Genomic DNA, 16,693 nt, shown 5'->3' with positions numbered 1-16,693 from the left:
TTAAACTGCGTAGATTTAAAGATATTTTAGTCTACTTGAGATTGATATGGAATGAAGACCTCCTCTTACCTCCCTCCCCGCTTTAAAATAAGATGCTTTAGTGTCTGGGAAGGGCTTAAGAAGTCAAGAACGCAAAGGGAGGGAATGAAACAACTTTCTTAATCCGTGTCAAGGGAAAGTCGACTCCTCCGTAACGCTAGAAATACAACTACTGCAGCCACAAGGAAATCCAGTCTTCTCCCATTCTCTCGGCACTTGGCCCGTCTACTCCTAAGCTAAGGAACTCTCTCGGAGCGCACTGATGACCCACAGCTACAGCTACAAAATGCCAGCTGGCTGCAGACATCCACTCTGGTGACTCTTTGAGACCCAGAGACTCATTCTCAGCCAGCACTCCCCCAAATCTTTGGACCCCCGCCCCCGACGATCCTCCCCCATCTGCCTCACCCCATGACTCGCACATGCGTACACCAATTAGAAAAAACTTAGCGCGCTCCCCGCCCCGCCTAAGCCCCCACGCCCAGCTGCCACGCAGCCAGACTTCCTGCCCTTCTTGGGGCCGCCGGCTTCACTATTCAGCAATACGCATGTGCAAAAGGTATCTCCTGGCCATCCTTTAGGCGGCCGGGGCAGGGCGACAGGCGGAACCGAGTTTCTTGCGCACGCTCCAGACATGCGCAGTGCAGGGGCTGAGGCGCCAGCTGTTGACTTGGAGGTTCCGGAGAGACAGCGCATGCGCGAGTGTACGCGTTGCCGGCGAAGAGGGGAGCCTGACGACTCGGAAATTTGAATACCACAGTAGCATGGAGTGTGACCTCATGGAGACTGACATCTTGGAGTCGTTGGAAGATCTCGGGTAAGACTGCCAGGGCACCGGTTTCCCAAACCCCACGTTACAGACCTCTCGGGAACTCCTTCTCCGCCTCAGTCAGAGACACCTGCCTCCCCGCGCCGCATCCCGTGGCTCCTGGCTGTCGCTTCCATGTAGCTCCGGGACCCCAATGCTACGTCCACTGCCTGCCCTGTCGGTCGGGGTCCTCCAGATACGACGCCCCTAGGCCTGCCCTGTGCGCCCTGCAGCCGAGTTACCCGCAGCATTTGTCAGTCATGCGTGTCATTGTCTGGGTTCTGGCTCTCGCCACCACCCTCCCTGAGCTCCGCTCCTTGCTCCCTATCCTCCTGCCCTACCCCCTCACTCTGGAGGTTGCCAAAGTTGATTTTTTGTTTTCCTACTTGTCCTCCAAACTTCCTGCTCCTGTCTTGGACCCCTACTCCTACACCACCCCAGTTCTCAAAAAAAAAAAAAAAAAATCTCCTTTGCCCAGTCATGTCTGCATGCACCCAGGCTTCCCTCAGCCACAAGTCTGTGCGCTGCATCCGTTCCTCCTGCCAGCTCACTTGTGCACCTAACCTGTCGCCACCTTCTTGGGAATCATGGGGAGTTTCCCTTGATTCTGATAGTCCTTCATTGAGCTCCATTAGCCCTTTCCCTTAGGGGCATCTTCACCCACCAAGTCTTTGTATTTGTTATGCATTTTTTCTCTCCCCATGACAGTTACCGAACCGTAATTCATTAGTATATAGAAGCTGGCAATAGGGTTTCTTATCTCACTGGGTCACCCAGTTCAGGGTTCTCAATTAAAACTTGAGAACTTAGAATTTCTTGGGCCAAATGTGGTTCCAGAAACAAACTGTATGATTAAATATTTGCTTATAGGTATGGTATACCCCCCCCCCAAAAAAAAAGGAAAGAAAGAAAAGAAAAACAGATTTAGGTATGTTACCAAAACCTTCCCCTAGGTTTTACCTTGCTGTGGAAAACCTTTCTTATATAGGAACGGATACCATGAGGTTTCCCAACGTCTGCCTGTTTAAGTAACTTGTCCTGGCACGGATTTTTAGAAAAGGAAATGGTAGTGCTTATCATCTTTTTTTGGTCAACGTGAATTGTCATTGTACTTTTCTTTGGAACTTGCTCTGAATTTTCATGAATATTGTAGGCTTTAGGTGGCTTATTTCTTTGATGAGGGCCTATGGAAAAGAAACACGGTGAAATGGTGTTTTTTTTGGTGGATTTCTCAAACTTTAAACTGCTAGAGGTCAGACATGAAACCATTCAGTAAACATTTTCGAGGAACACTTGTTCTGTTGACAGTGTTGGTCTGAGCACTTAAGGGTAGAGAGTGAGGTAGAAGAGAAGTTCACACTGTGAAAAGACAGTGAAGAGAACTGAGGACAACCAGGAAAAGGAGAGGAAGTGGGGAAAGAAAACTGGAAAAGGAAACAAGTCCTAAGCTTCCTGGAAGAGCACTTAAAATTAATGATGAAGGAGAAGTAGAGAGAGGATAGAGGTCCGTTAACAATTAAGTGATGCCTCTTCTTCCCATTATTGTTCTTTTATTCTCTGTTGACTATGTTTTTCTTCTCTTGGGTACTATAAAAGTCATTGTCACTATAATAACTCTGTTTAAATAAATCATGGAGATGGGTTGTAATGTAAACCGTGGGATTCTCTGAAAATTTGACTATAAATTTTAACATATAACTGCCTAGTTTGGTGGCATTCAGCCATTAAAATTTAGCCTTAATTAAATGACATGTACTTTTCAAGGATTTGCTGTGAAAGATTGAGGGCAGGAGAATTAGGTGTTGGAGGATGAGATGGTTGGATGGTGTCACCGACTCCATGGATGTGAGTTTGAGCAAACACTGGGAGATAGTGAAGGACCAGGAAAGTGCTGTAGTCCATGGGTCACAAAAAGTCGGACATGACTGAGTGAGTGAAAAACAACAACAATTAGAAATAAATGACAATCATTTATTTTTAGCCTGGTACACAGTAAGAATTCAGTAATTACTTGCAGGGAAAAATTAATAAAGTTTGAATGTGTAGCAGGAGAAGTTTCTAGGCCTGGCTTTTTTAATTTCACTGTCTAATAATGATTTTAAATCTAGATGCCAGACTGTACTATATATAACCTCATTTTTTTGTGTAAGGTTTCTTCTGTCCCAAAAAAAATATGTAAGCATATAGTTATATTTTAAAAAGAACTGAATGTTATTTCTCTGGCATATCTGTACTTCTAAATATCAAATTACCTTGAGCATATTTAATAAGTATTTATCAGTATTACATTTAAAAAATAAAATAACCTGAAAAATGTATATTTTAAAATGACTTTGAGGATGACAAAATACTTAATTCTAGCTATTTTCTAGATTGAGGTTCATTGTTACTGTTGTCTTTTATGAATATTTAAACATTTAATAATTTTTTTTAATTATATTTGAATCCCTTACAAAGGATTGGGATTCATTTGTACCAGTTCACCCAAACATCAACTTGCCAGCAATTATTAAATTAATCTTGACATTTCTGTGCTACTAGTACGTCTTACTAATTTTAACTATCATTAAATATAGAAGGAGATAATAATTGGCAAGTTTTTGCTTTTAAAGACAGTCATTAAAACCTCTAATTAATTTCTGGAATATCTTCTAGAAAAGACAAGCTAAGTTTTATTTCTCAAATAGTAAACTATAGCATGCATGTGTGCATGTTCAGTCGCTTCGGTCGGGTCGGAAGCTTTGCGGCCCTATGACTTTAGCCCACCAGGCCCCTCTGTCCGTGGGATTCTCCAGGCAAGAATATTGGAGTAGGTTGCCATGCCCTTCTCCAGGGGATCTTCCCGACCCAGGGATCAAACCCGTGTCTTCTGCATTGCAGGTGTATTCTTTACCACTGAGCACCAGGGAAGCCCAAACTATAATTTATCACTTATAATCTAGTTTTAATTCTGATTCAATTAAAGTGAGAAAGCAAACCTTTGTACAGTGAGCTGTCAGTAAATGTAGAGAGGTTGACATAATTTACTAGTACATGTGAGTCTATTCAGTATTCACATATTTTGAAGGGGTTAGCTTGTTTTTTTAATGGTTTATATATGCAAGTTTAGAGATTGGTCATTGTAGCTTTATTAAGCCATTGCTTAATTAAACAAGTAAAATGTGAATATATTGTATTTATAACATACTAGATGTGATTTTATGTTCTTCTGAAGTGTAATTTCTTACTCACCAGTTACAAGGGTCCATTGTTAGAAGATGGCGCTCTGTCTCAGGCCGTCACTGCTGGAGCCAGTTCCCCTGAGTTTACCAAACTCTGTGCTTGGTTGGTGTCTGAATTAAGAGTGCTCTGTAAACTAGAGGAAAATGTGCAAGCAACTAACAGTAAGTAAACATTCATTTTTAGGTGCAAATATAAAATGAAGTTTGTATTTTGAGTGAACATTATCAGTATTACAGCTGAAATTTCAATTTCTTTATAAATGTAAAAAAAAAAAATTCATAAGGAAACAGAATGCTTTTTTTCCCCCTCCATTGTTTTTATAGATAAGGTGATTCTAAAGTTGAAAAACCAGAATGTAGTCATACAGCTGTTTGTGGAAATTGAAAAGACCCTTTTACTGAGATACAAAAAAATGGAGACAGAGTATATATGAACTTTTCATTCTTTGTAAAAATTATAAGATCTTAAATTGTTGACCCAAACTAGAAATTGGGTGTTTTTCTCTGAGGACTACCAAATTCCAGAAGTATATGTAACATGTAAATACATTGTAATTCTGTTATACATGAGGAGAAAAAACACCTTATTAAGGAACTTTCTGTGTCATAGTAATGTATCACTAGGTGCATCACAATCAGATCCATCATCATCAGATTTATGGTGTGGAGAGCTGTTTGATATTTGCCAGTTTTGTTACTGCTTTAGCACTAGTTTAGATGCTGTGAAAGAATCAAAAGCTTGCGACCTGACGCTTACCACCTGGTTCCCTCCTATCATAGGTAAACCCATAATAGGAAACAAAGAGAAATGCTCACTTGCTAATCCACCATTGTGGAAAACTATACACATAATCTCCTCCTACGGAATCCCATGTCAAAGAGCTTACTCTTACGTATTTAGTACATTTAATGTGTATAGTTAATTGCATCCAACTGTAATTATTAAGGAGAGTATAGTGTAAAAGTAGTAGAAACAGCTTATACTTACTGAGCACTAGCCATATTTTAAGCACTTTACAAGTGTTAACTCATTTAAACCCTAGGGCAACCCTACTAGGCTGCTTTATTCCTCCTTTTATACATCAAACAAGGAAGCACAAAGGTTAAATCCCTTGCCTGAGGTCACACAACCAGTAAGTGATACAGGCAGGCTTCAGTCCCCAGCAGTCAGGTTTGGAAGCCAGTGTTCTTTACATTGCCTGTTTCCCTGACATTTCAGAGACTATGGGTGCCTTTGAAAACACCTGATACTAGACGGTATCTGTTTATAACCAGGAGCCCTGTTGTTCAGATGAAAACATACAGAAGTCAATACAAAACAGGTCAAAGTATGGTGTTCTAGTTGAAGTTGAGAGGGAGTGCTTTGAGCACAGCTGTCTTCTCCAGCTCCCTCTAACAGAGTTCTTTGAAATTCTAGAATTCACAGAAAAGCTTGCAAAACACTGATAATGCATTCTTCCCATTTTATAGGTGAGAAAATGGAGTCAAATCAAGTGACTCTCTCAAAGTGTATTAGTTAAATTTTACCCCTTTGCAATACTGGATAGAGTACTATCAAAACAGTAAGGAAGAAGAGCATTGCTTTTTCTTGGTTCACCAAGTAAATGCTGTATCTGACATGTTATGAGAATACAGAAATCCAAATCATGTTCACCGTCTTCAAATGGGAATTTTAGACACAACTGAAACAAATGGAGATTAGAACAGTAGTTAAATGGTTCACTTTGTGGTTCACAGGGAAGGAAACTTGGTGAGTGTAGCAGGCTTTGGGGACGGTTTCATCAAGGAACAAGACCATTGGACTTTGGTGGATATCTGGGATTTAATAGAGGCGGAGAGGGTAGAGGGCATATCAATCACAGGGAGTCACTTAAGTTAGGACATGTAGGTAGAAATGAGACTGACCATTTCCAGGATGGTGAGGAGACCAGCCTGGCACAACTAGAGGGAAAATTTCTGGAGGTTGTAGGTAACTATTATATACGAGTAATAGGAATTACTCCTACCAATATACTGGAAAGGGCAAGCAGAGAGGCTATGAAGAATCTTTAAAGGCAAACAGAAAAAAATTAGATTGGATGAGGTGGAACTTAGGAATCCATTAAAGTTAGTAACCTAATGAAAACTGTTTAAGAAAGCAAATAGGCAGTCGTGTGAGAAAGGATGGATTAGAATAGAAAGGAACTTTTGTTAGGAAAATACTATTAAATTTTTCAATTTATAGATAATTACTATGCTAATGGGGAAAACAGTAATTTTTGTTAAATAAGATTATTTTAATTCTTAAAAGGCCCAAGTGAAGCTGAAGAATTCCAGCTTGAGGTGAGTGGGCTACTAGGGGAGATGAACTGTCCATATCTTTCACTGACATCTGGGGATGTGACCAAGCGCCTTCTCATTCAGAAGAACTGCCTCCTTTTGCTCAGTAAGTTCATGGCTACTAGAATGTAGCTGTTATTTTCTGTTTATGTTTTCCATGACTAATAAAACAGATTTAAAGAAAACGTTGTTTAAAATTTCTAACTAAGAAGCTAATGGTGGGTTTGTGCACTGGTAGCAGTGTCCTTTTGTAATTGCTACTCTTTTACAGTTTAAATTCGGTGTGGTGCTCAGCCTGCTGTTCTTACCTAACATGACCAAAAGTAGTGCTAGAGGGTTATCCAAGTGTGGCATCATGCAAACATCAGTGTTCTAGACCAGAAGCACACTAAAATCAACTAGGAAGATACTATGGAAATAATGAAGTTTGGTTGTTTTTTTTTTTAATTTGTGGACAGTAACCATTCTAGGCACAGTAAATGGAAAATGTAATTATTTAAGTATTTTGTGTTGTTATTTCTTTATGGCTGGGTAATTGTGGATTTTGATTTGTTTGTAAAGATGTCAAATTACAATGTAAGCATTTCTAGAATACTATTTGGATTGTTCTGTACTTACTGATCAGTTGGGAAGTAAATTTTTATGAAAAGTTATTTCCTTCTATGTTATTTTTTAAATATACTAACTACTATTTTTCTTTTCGCCCTGAGAAACAGTAAGTAGACTCACAAAGTTTATTGCCTTATGTAAACTCTACAATAAATAACCACCAGTCATCTTAAACTCAGAATTTTTGTAGCATTCTGAGACACATTTAGATTAAGCTTTGGTTAAGTGAATAGCATAGTTCTTATTATGACAAACACAGTTCAGAGCATCTTTTAAATGTTTGTCTTTACAGTTTTAACTTTGGCTTCTGAAAAATGATGCAACTCCAATTTTGAATGTTAAGTTTTTAAAAAAGCATGTGTTCATAGCCATTATATTTAGGAACTAAGGTATTCTAAAATCACTTTAACTTCCCCTTTGTCAAATGATGTTACTAGGTATAGGGGTGGTGTATGGGTGCATATCGTTAGATATTGCTTTAGATACTGATATTGCTGGCATGTAGTTCTTATACATGCATTCATTATCCTTCAAATCGTATAATTTCAATAACTGGCTCAGCCACAGTATACTCACTGAATCTTCCTTTGTAGCACTGCTTATCCTTACCAATACCTGATATTTGGCACTTAGAATATGTTATCTTACATAGGAAGACAACAGCTGTGTGGAAAGCTCAGTAAGGACCCTGAATTAACTCATTCTTGCAGAGAGCTCAGAGTTTGGTCTTTTTGTTCCTGATACTTATACAAAACCACTTGGAATATAAGTATTTTATAAAAATGCCTTTAACTCTTTCCTGTTTCTTAAGCAGACTGTTCTGAACATTATTATTTTGGACTCAGGGTCATCATTATATTGTAATGTGCTGTTACCTCAAAAGCTCTTCAAGAATATACAACTGTTTGCTCCTCAACTAAATGACTAAATCAACTAAAGCTTACTCTGCTTTTGGAATTCTTCATACACACATACACACTGCTCCCTTCCTTCTCTTTATCTTTGCTTCTGCTCTTTCCTCTTTCTGAATATTTCCTGGTTTGTATCCCCTCTCATGCTAGTACGCATTTATGTACATGTACTCATTCTCTTTCCACTCTGTATAAATATTTCTCATCTTTCCAAGTCTCAGTTGTCACATCTCAGTGCTATAATTTTACTTGCTTCTTGCAGCACCCTACCTTATTAAATTGGATCTTTTAATACATTGCGTCCTAAACCTCATTAGAATTGTTAGTAAAACAGAATAGTGTATTCTCTAATAGTCTATAGTGGCTGAAAAACTCTCATGTGTCAGGTTAAGAACTGTTGTGGCTGTGGATTGGCCTTTGTGGTTGTCAGGATATTAATATTTCCCTTAGGTATATAAGTCTGATATCTTTGTATGCATATATTATTTATTTCTAATAAGATTGTCAGTAGAGATAATCTTTTTTTGTTGTGTTTTATATCTTCAGTGCCTTTTCTGATTTTATGAACACACCAGTTACAGTTAATGCTTTTTGATGGTAATTGTGTTGGTAAACTAATTTTGTGAATGCCTGAGCTATGTTGTCCCAAATTTAGAGACCAATTTATTAAATCATATATATGATTTTCTAGAGCAAGGGTTGGCAAACTTTTTCTTAAAGGGCCACATAGTATATATTTTCTGCTTTGTGGGCCATAAGCTCTCTGGCAACTACTTAACTCCACTGTTGTAGCATATAAGTGGACAATGATGACATGTAAATGAATTTTAGAGTGTGGCCACATTCCAGTAAAACCTTATTTGCAAAAACAGTTGATTATTTTCATGGCAGTGGGATTTTACTGTTTTGATCTTTTAACTCATGCAGTTTGCTATACAGAACATGTTAAGATTCTATCAAACCCATTTAGGATGACCTTTCCAGAAACTTGGTTGTTTATTCTAGAATAGGATTTGGCAGCTTTTCAGAAATGGTCTGCTAAAATTATGACTCCTGTACTTCTCACATTACACCTTGGGTGTAGGAAATGAGATATTCAAGCTGATCATTCTTTTATACTTACTGTAGGGCTTAAGAGCCCAGAAAATGTCTTTTTCCAGCTCTCTTCCTAATATTGTCAGAAGTTCTCACGTTGTCACATAACCTGAAATCCTATGATCCAAATGATTATTAAACATCTAAAAATATAAATGTCCTTTGGAAGGAAAAAGGAATAAGATTGAATATTTTTACCTTCAACTGATTTACCTGAAGCAGATTGCAGCCCTCATTATACCTGGCTGAAGTCAACAAACAAGGCAATGATACTGATATGAAATGACTCCATCCAGAAATGATTAGAAACTTTTGGGTTGTTTTTTCTTTTCCCCCGGGGAGGGGGTGAGAATGAGGAATGTAAGAGGAAAGGGAATGTTAAGAAGAATATAGATGAAAGAGGGTATTGTGTGCCCTGCCAGAAGGTGACAGGCTACTGGAGAACATGTATGAAAAAGGGATGTTTGTAAATTTAGTACCTTCCCCCTTCTCTTGTAAGTGAAGCTTTGACTACTTAAAAATACTCTTTCACCCCAGTCTTAAACAGACTACTTGAGTATTGGAAGGTAAGAGGGCAAGATAGTTATATCACTGGTGTGTATCAGTTGTGAGAAGTAAAATACAGATATATGTATATATATAACTTTTTAAACTGTTGCTGAAAATTAGCCACCTGCCATCTTTTGTCAATTTGTTAACAGATGCCAACCCATGTTCTAGAGGTTTCTTAATAGTGAAATGCAAGAATCAGATTTTAAGATGTGATCTACCTTGATCTTTTGGTTTCAAAAAAGAATTGCTTGCTTTTAAATCAGGCTTTAAATATATATTGGTTAAATACTGAATTACAGAACCAGTTTATGTGTTACATAATTTTCAGGTAAAAAAAATGGTTTTCCTTTCTTGTTTTTATCCATTCTTGCAGCTTTATTACATATCATTAGGTCTATAGAGTTGTGACTCCAGACTTATGACTATTAATTGTAGCTGTATCTCATTTTGAAATCTTATTTTGTTTACTTCAGCATACCTCATCTCAGAACTAGAAGCTGCCAGAATGCTCTGTGTGAATACTCTTCCAAAAAAAGCTCAAGAAGGAGGCGGTAGTGAGGTCTTTCAAGAGTTGAAAGGCATATGTATTGCTCTAGGAATGTCCAAACCTCCAGCCAATATAACTATGTTCCAATTCTTCAGCGGGATTGAAAAAAAAGTAAGACCTTTAGTACCAGATTGTAGTGTATTAAAGGCATAGTCCTACAGTTGTTTGAAATGAAGCAAGTTAATTTCTCTTAATGGGAACCTAATGTACATATTTTTAAGTGATTGTTACTAAATGAGTTTTGCATTTTAAATCCTAGATACCTTCAAGAAAAATTGGTATTTTACTATTTTTTTAAAACATGTTTCTTTTTCAAAAAGGAACCTTTGCACCTTGATTTATAAACTGAAATAAACTAGAAATAATGTAAAGAAAATTAGGACTTATGTCCATTTAAAACTTATTTTATCATTGAACTTCAAAACAATTAATTTTAAGGTCTTTATCATTAAATTTTACCACCATTCTCCCCATTGACTGGACAGAAAAGGATGTAAATGTTTTGGGATTTTAATCCAGTCACTTTAAGTCTTACATGTTTCATTTGACAAACTAGTTGTGTTAACTGCTAATATAATCTAGTACATGAAAATAAGTCAGAATTGTTTTTATACCACATATTTTCAACAGTTAAGAGTCTTTATATAATTGATTAGGAACAAGCAATTTCAATTTAAAAATTAATGAACAGAAGAGAATGATACTTATCATAGCAGAGTTATTCTCTATATGCATATCTGCTGGACTCTTAAGAATTGGTACATTTGCCTTGTGGGGTAGATGGACGCCATGATGCACAAATTTGGCTGAACTCTACCGGGGAGCAGCAGTGTATCCATAGTCCATATTTTTCTGTGTGTTCATTCATTCATTCAGCAAATACATATTGAGTGCCCACTGTTATCAGGCACTGTTCTAGGTGCAGTGAAGGACTCATACTTCATAGACACCTGAGGAGTGGGTCAAGTGAGTGTCTTTATCATGTGGGTCTTGTACATTTCAAAACATCCTCCACCTTTGCCTCTGTCAGGAATCTTCTTTTGATGGCAGGATATGATGGGAGTTGGGAAGATGAGGAGGATGTGTTTTACCTTTAGATTTGTTTATTCATTCATTTATGTTTTTGTGTCAGTTAAAGGAAACATTAGCAAAAGTTCCACCTAATCATGTGGGAAAGCCTTTATTGAAGAAGCCAATGGGACCGGCCCACTGGGTGAGTAGTGAGCATCCTGAGTAAACTTTGTAAGGAGCCATCTACCTATCTCAGGATATTTATGTTTGTGCTTTGAAGTTATATTCTCTAATATGGTGGACATCCTTAGAATCATTTTTGTAAGTCTTAAGATTTACCCAAAATAATTTTATTTATGTAATGTTAAAAGTACTTCTTTCATAATTTGTAAAAAATTTCACACAGCTGATTAAATTGAAGTTCAATATGATGCATGTTTCTAATTGCCAAATGGGTTGCCTTCAAGCCAAAAGCTTCACTGGGCTGAGCTCCACACAGTGAGTTATAGGAAAACTAAATGAGAATTTTGTACTTACATATTCTTTATTCTATTTCGAGATGACATTATTATGCCTGCCATTTCGTTAGTTTATTATAACTTATTATTCTGTTTATTATATAACCTAAATCATTTTGTGCTGAGTGCTGGGCATTCAGTTGTGAATGAAGCAGTTTCTCCCCTTTTGGAATAGGGGGTCAAGCAGATTTAAATTCTAACTGGTCTTTTTAATTTTGTTTCAGGAAAAGATAGAAGCAATTAACCAAGCCGTGGCCAATGAATATGAAGTTCGGAGAAAGCTGCTAATAAAACGTTTGGATGTCACCGTCCAGTCTTTTGGCTGGTCTGACAGAGCTAAGGTACACATTAAATCACTGAAAAGAGCGGAGTATTTCTGGACATGATCTTTAAACATACTTAACACAGCTTAGACATAGTGCAGACTATAAGAGAAATACGTAGGAGGTACACGTAGGGGTTTTTCTTTAGGGAATTACTGAGGAACCATTCAGCAATAGTGAAAACATTTATTTTTCAATTTTTTAATATTTCTCAGCAAAGCTATATGTTGTAAACCCTACTGGAAGTATCCATTTGTAAGAAAAGTAGAGTAGCTAAAAATTACTAAAAATAATAAAATTTTAAATTGTTTACTTTAAGCCAACAGTTTAACTTGCTAATTAAATAAATTAAATTTAAAATATTGATTTTGGAGGACCAAATATTGTGACCCATTTATAGAGAACTGGAGAATTCAGTAAGACTTCATTTTGTTTCAGCTTAAATAAGATAATCCAGGTAAAGGTCTTGGTCATTCCAACAGATATTTATTAAATTATCTACTATTTTATCAGTAAGTGGTAATTAATTGGCACAGTTGGTTAATTTGACCTTCTTAGACCCCTGAAAGACTAATTCCTTGAATTTATGTGGAGATTGATCCAAAATGTTAGAAGTTCCCTTGATGGTGCATTCATTTTTAAAAGTAGATTTTTTCTGAACTTTAATTGACTGAGAAAATGTTTTTATTTAGTTCTCCCATTATCTTCCTAATACAATAAATGTTAGTTTCACCTAAGATCTTTAAACCATAGTATAGTCCTATTTAGCTGCTAAATTGATGGGGTAGATATTTACTGACCTACAATATCTTAGTGTTGGAAAAGGGTCTTAGAGATCAGTCTTAACTCTCCTCATTTTGCAACTGAAAACAAATGGAGACCCAAGTGAATGGAAGGTTTTGCCTGAGATCTCACAGTGAGTCAGTAGTAACACAGGGAATAAATTGTTCTCTTTTGGGCCTGTTGTTGAGGAAATACCAGTCCTTTCTTAAAATATCTTTAATGATAATCATTTCACTCTTGGCATAATACTGTACTTCAAAAACAAAAACCTGCAACTTTCAGCTAGAAAAGCATGCAATGATTGATGGATGTGCATTGACCGAAGAAGGTATTAACACTGCAACTCTGGTCTTAACACTGCCATTAGTAGACTTTGCTTCTGGGGTTCTGATGCAGTATGTCTGAGCTTCTGTTTACTCTTTGAACTTTTGTTTCATGTAATGAAATTTATGTATTTATATCTCACTTTGAAATTATATTATAAAATCAGTTTTATTTAAAGCTTATATGAAACTATTTTCTCAAACTTGTTTCTATTCACCTAAAGATTGATGGAGCCCTTACTGTAGGTACAGTAGTGACCACAAGGAAATGAAACATAAGACATTCAGGAAACGTTTCCCAGACAAGCTAATCTCTTCAGCCTTTTAATTATTAAAGAAAATTTTTTAAAATAAAAAGTCATTTAGCATCCCACTGTCTTAACCACAATAGCTGGTTCATTTTTAGCATTATCTTCTTTACATATATAATCATAGTAAACATCTCTTTTTATACCTTTTCACATAATATAATTTAAACTTTTACCATCAATATTTGAGTACCTGCACGTAACTAACAGACTGAGCAATTACGTTTTGTTCTTGTGCTATTTTCCTATGTATGTAGCTGTAGCTGTTGCTTCCAAAATTTGATAGGTAAGAATTTGTTGTTGTTTCCCCGCATTTAGGTTACTTTAATTTGCATTTATTGATCCTGTATGGAAAATATGTTTTATACTTATTGGAACTTTATTTTATCTTATGTAAACTTGCTGTTTATATCCTTTGCTCATTCACCTTTTGTGATCTTATGTTACAAGTACATTAAATGTACTTCTACTAAGTGGTTATAAAGTAGACTCTCTTTTTCTTATTTATAATAGAAATGCCTTCATTTTATCTATTTAAAAGATCCAGATAAAGTGAAGGCATTTGAGACCAATGGCATGGGAAACCTTTTTGTTCCACAGTCTTAAAGGGAAGCCCCTTTATCTCCATACCCCCTTCTATCCCCTTTATCATTCCTTGTTGTATCAGCAGGTCCGACAGCTATACTCTAAGATAGTTCTTCACTAGATAGGAGCAGTGGTGAGTATGTAACTTTTTCTCTCATTTGGAGCCTAGTAAATACTATCATCAAACATTTTGAAAATCTTTAACTTGTTTAGTATCAATGTTTCTGTGTCATCTTGAAAACCGACATTTGTCTTTGAACACTTCCTTTCAGAGTCAAACAGAAAAATTGGCGAAGGTTTACCAGCCAAAACGCTCAATCTTATCTCCTAAAAGTACTATTTCTGTTGCCCACCTTTTGGCTGCAAGACAAGACTTGTCAAAGATCTTAAGGACAAGCAGTGGCTCCATAAGAGAAAAGACTGCCTGTGCCATCAATAAGGTGACAAGACTGCCTTTAATTTTCTTTCAAACTCATTTATTTATATTTTTAAAATACAGTAATTTAAAATTTAAAATATTTCTTATCCCATAGGTGTTGATGGGCAGAGTTCCTGACAGAGGGGGTAGGCCCAATGAAATCGAACCTCCACCCCCCGAGATGCCACCATGGCAGAAAAGGCAAGATGGCCCCCAGCAACCGGCAGGAGGACGAGGCGGCGGGAGAGGGGGCTATGAACATTCCTCATACGGAGGAGGACGAGGAGGGCATGAACAACAAGGCGGAGGGAGAGGTGCCCGCGGCGGCTACGACCACGGTGGCCGCGGGGGAGGAAGAGGAAATAAGCACCAAGGAGGCTGGACAGATGGAGGGAGCGGGGGAGGGGGCGGCTACCAAGATGGCGGTTATCGCGATTCGGGTTTCCAGTCCAGCGGCTATCACGGTGGCCACGGTGGCGGCTATCAGGGCGGGGGTTACGGTGGCTTCCAGACATCTACGTACACAGGAAGTGGATACCAGGGTGGTGGATATCAGCAGGACAATAGATACCAAGATGGTGGGCATCACGGTGATCGAGGCGGGGGTCGTGGAGGGAGAGGGGGTCGTGGAGGCCGAGGTGGACGCGCTGGCCAAGGAGGAGGTTGGGGAGGAAGAGGGAGCCAGAATTATCATCAAGGGGGGCAGTTTGAACAGCACTTCCAGCATGGAGGTTACCAGTATAATCATTCTGGATTTGGACAGGGAAGACATTATACTAGTTGAGGCTACATAGAACCTTACATTTTGCTAGAGCTCAAGTAATAGAAACTTAGTTTCAGAATCCTGAATTCAGCATTGACTTTGAATTAATGTGAGACCACCGGTGACAGGCAGATTCCTGCTTGGCATAAGCATTTGTAGGTCTTCATACAATACTGTTCCTTTGTTTTTTTTTTTAATGGACTTACATAATGCTGTTTATTTGAGAAACACATACAATATCTCTCCTTTGTATGAAGAATTTCTTAAAAGGTAATTAAAACTGCCTTCAACTGACCAGTAGACTAATTCCACAGTCAGAACATGCGTATTTTTCTGAAGAAATTACTTGAACAAGTAGTTTTCATGTTTTCAATATGCAGTTTTGAAAAATGAGAATTCTTCTAGATTTTTTTAGATTTACAACTAGGAAACCTTCCTCATATTAACAGTCCATTTATATGTGTTTTCCTTAAAGTATTCTAATGCCTATTTTCCAAGCACAGTTCTGCCCTGATTGGCTTTTTATTCAGAGAGGTTATGCAACATTAGCTTCATGATAGAACTTTAAGGTCAGTTCCTATTAAATGAGCTCTTCTGCAGATAGCACATTGAGTAGCCTTATCCTTTTGACAGAATACTGTACCATATGCTCAACTCTGAAAACATTGAACACGGCCAAAATCCATAAAAATTATAAAAGCAGACTAAGTTGTGAACCTATAGTACATGTAGTCATTTAGTTAAGTTTAGCAATTCAAACTGACCTGCATCCATTCAAAACAAGTTCCTCTTTCAACTTTATTTTTACTTGAAATCTGCTAGAAGAAACAGCAAACTGAAATTTGTTTTATGCACGAGTTAATACCACTGGCTCAGCAGATACAAGTTGGTTTGCTTTGGGCAGGAGACTTTTTGTAATGAAAGAAATGCACTACCGAGTAAGAGAACAGACTTTTGCTTAGAGCAGGAGGCCCTTTATTATTGCTGCAGAAAACAAAAGCCTGGCTGAGTTGATGTTTGACACTCACCTTTACTGAAATCTACATGACGCTTCTTGCTGGGTTTTTGTACACGTAAATATTGTCAAGCTGTGAAAGAAAACGGCTGGAGGTGTGCTTTGTGTGAAAGGTGAGCAATAAAGTATCTGTATGTTCTCTCTTTGGTTTGAGTTTTATTTTAGCCACTTTTTTTTTAACTGATGAGTTTGAGCAAGCTCCAGGAGTTGGTGATGGACAGGGAAGCATGGCGTGCTGCAGTCCATGGGGTCGCAAAGAGTCGAACACAACTGAGCAACTGAACTGAACTGATTCTGGACGCTTGCTTCAAGCTTCTGAACTAAGGCCTTTGTTCCCCAAAGATTCTCAAGCGTTTCCTTGAAACACAGTTTGTGGTAAAAGATAAAACCTTACCCTAAGTAGAAAAAGCTATTTCCAAATTTACCTTTTACTGTCACTTTATAGCTGGATGACGTCACTACTCATGCTTGACCACTAGGTGTAGCTGTTGCTACACGGTATGTCAGGCAAAGATCCTTTAATGGCCCTGATTTTTTAGAGGCCT

The 16,693-nt window shown here is 37.7% G+C and overlaps 1 protein-coding gene across 1 annotated transcript; it reads left to right on the top strand.

The window, feature by feature from the left end:
- Positions 1–704: 704 nt before the first annotated feature.
- On the top strand, positions 705–16,290 carry FAM98A (family with sequence similarity 98 member A). Its single transcript, XM_040224623.1, has 8 exons — positions 705–856; positions 4,082–4,230; positions 6,359–6,493; positions 10,028–10,212; positions 11,234–11,314; positions 11,855–11,971; positions 14,225–14,392; positions 14,486–16,290. The coding sequence occupies exons 1-8, from the start codon at positions 804–806 to the stop codon at positions 15,152–15,154; spliced, it is 1,557 nt and encodes a 518-aa protein (XP_040080557.1). The 5' UTR covers positions 705–803; the 3' UTR covers positions 15,155–16,290.
- The last annotated feature ends 403 nt before the right edge of the window (positions 16,291–16,693 follow it).

Source organism: Oryx dammah, unplaced genomic scaffold (assembly GCF_014754425.2).
Source record: "Oryx dammah isolate SB20612 unplaced genomic scaffold, SCBI_Odam_1.1 HiC_scaffold_25, whole genome shotgun sequence".
Taxonomy (NCBI): domain Eukaryota; kingdom Metazoa; phylum Chordata; class Mammalia; order Artiodactyla; family Bovidae; genus Oryx; species Oryx dammah.
This window is presented reverse-complemented; position numbering and strand designations above follow the sequence as displayed.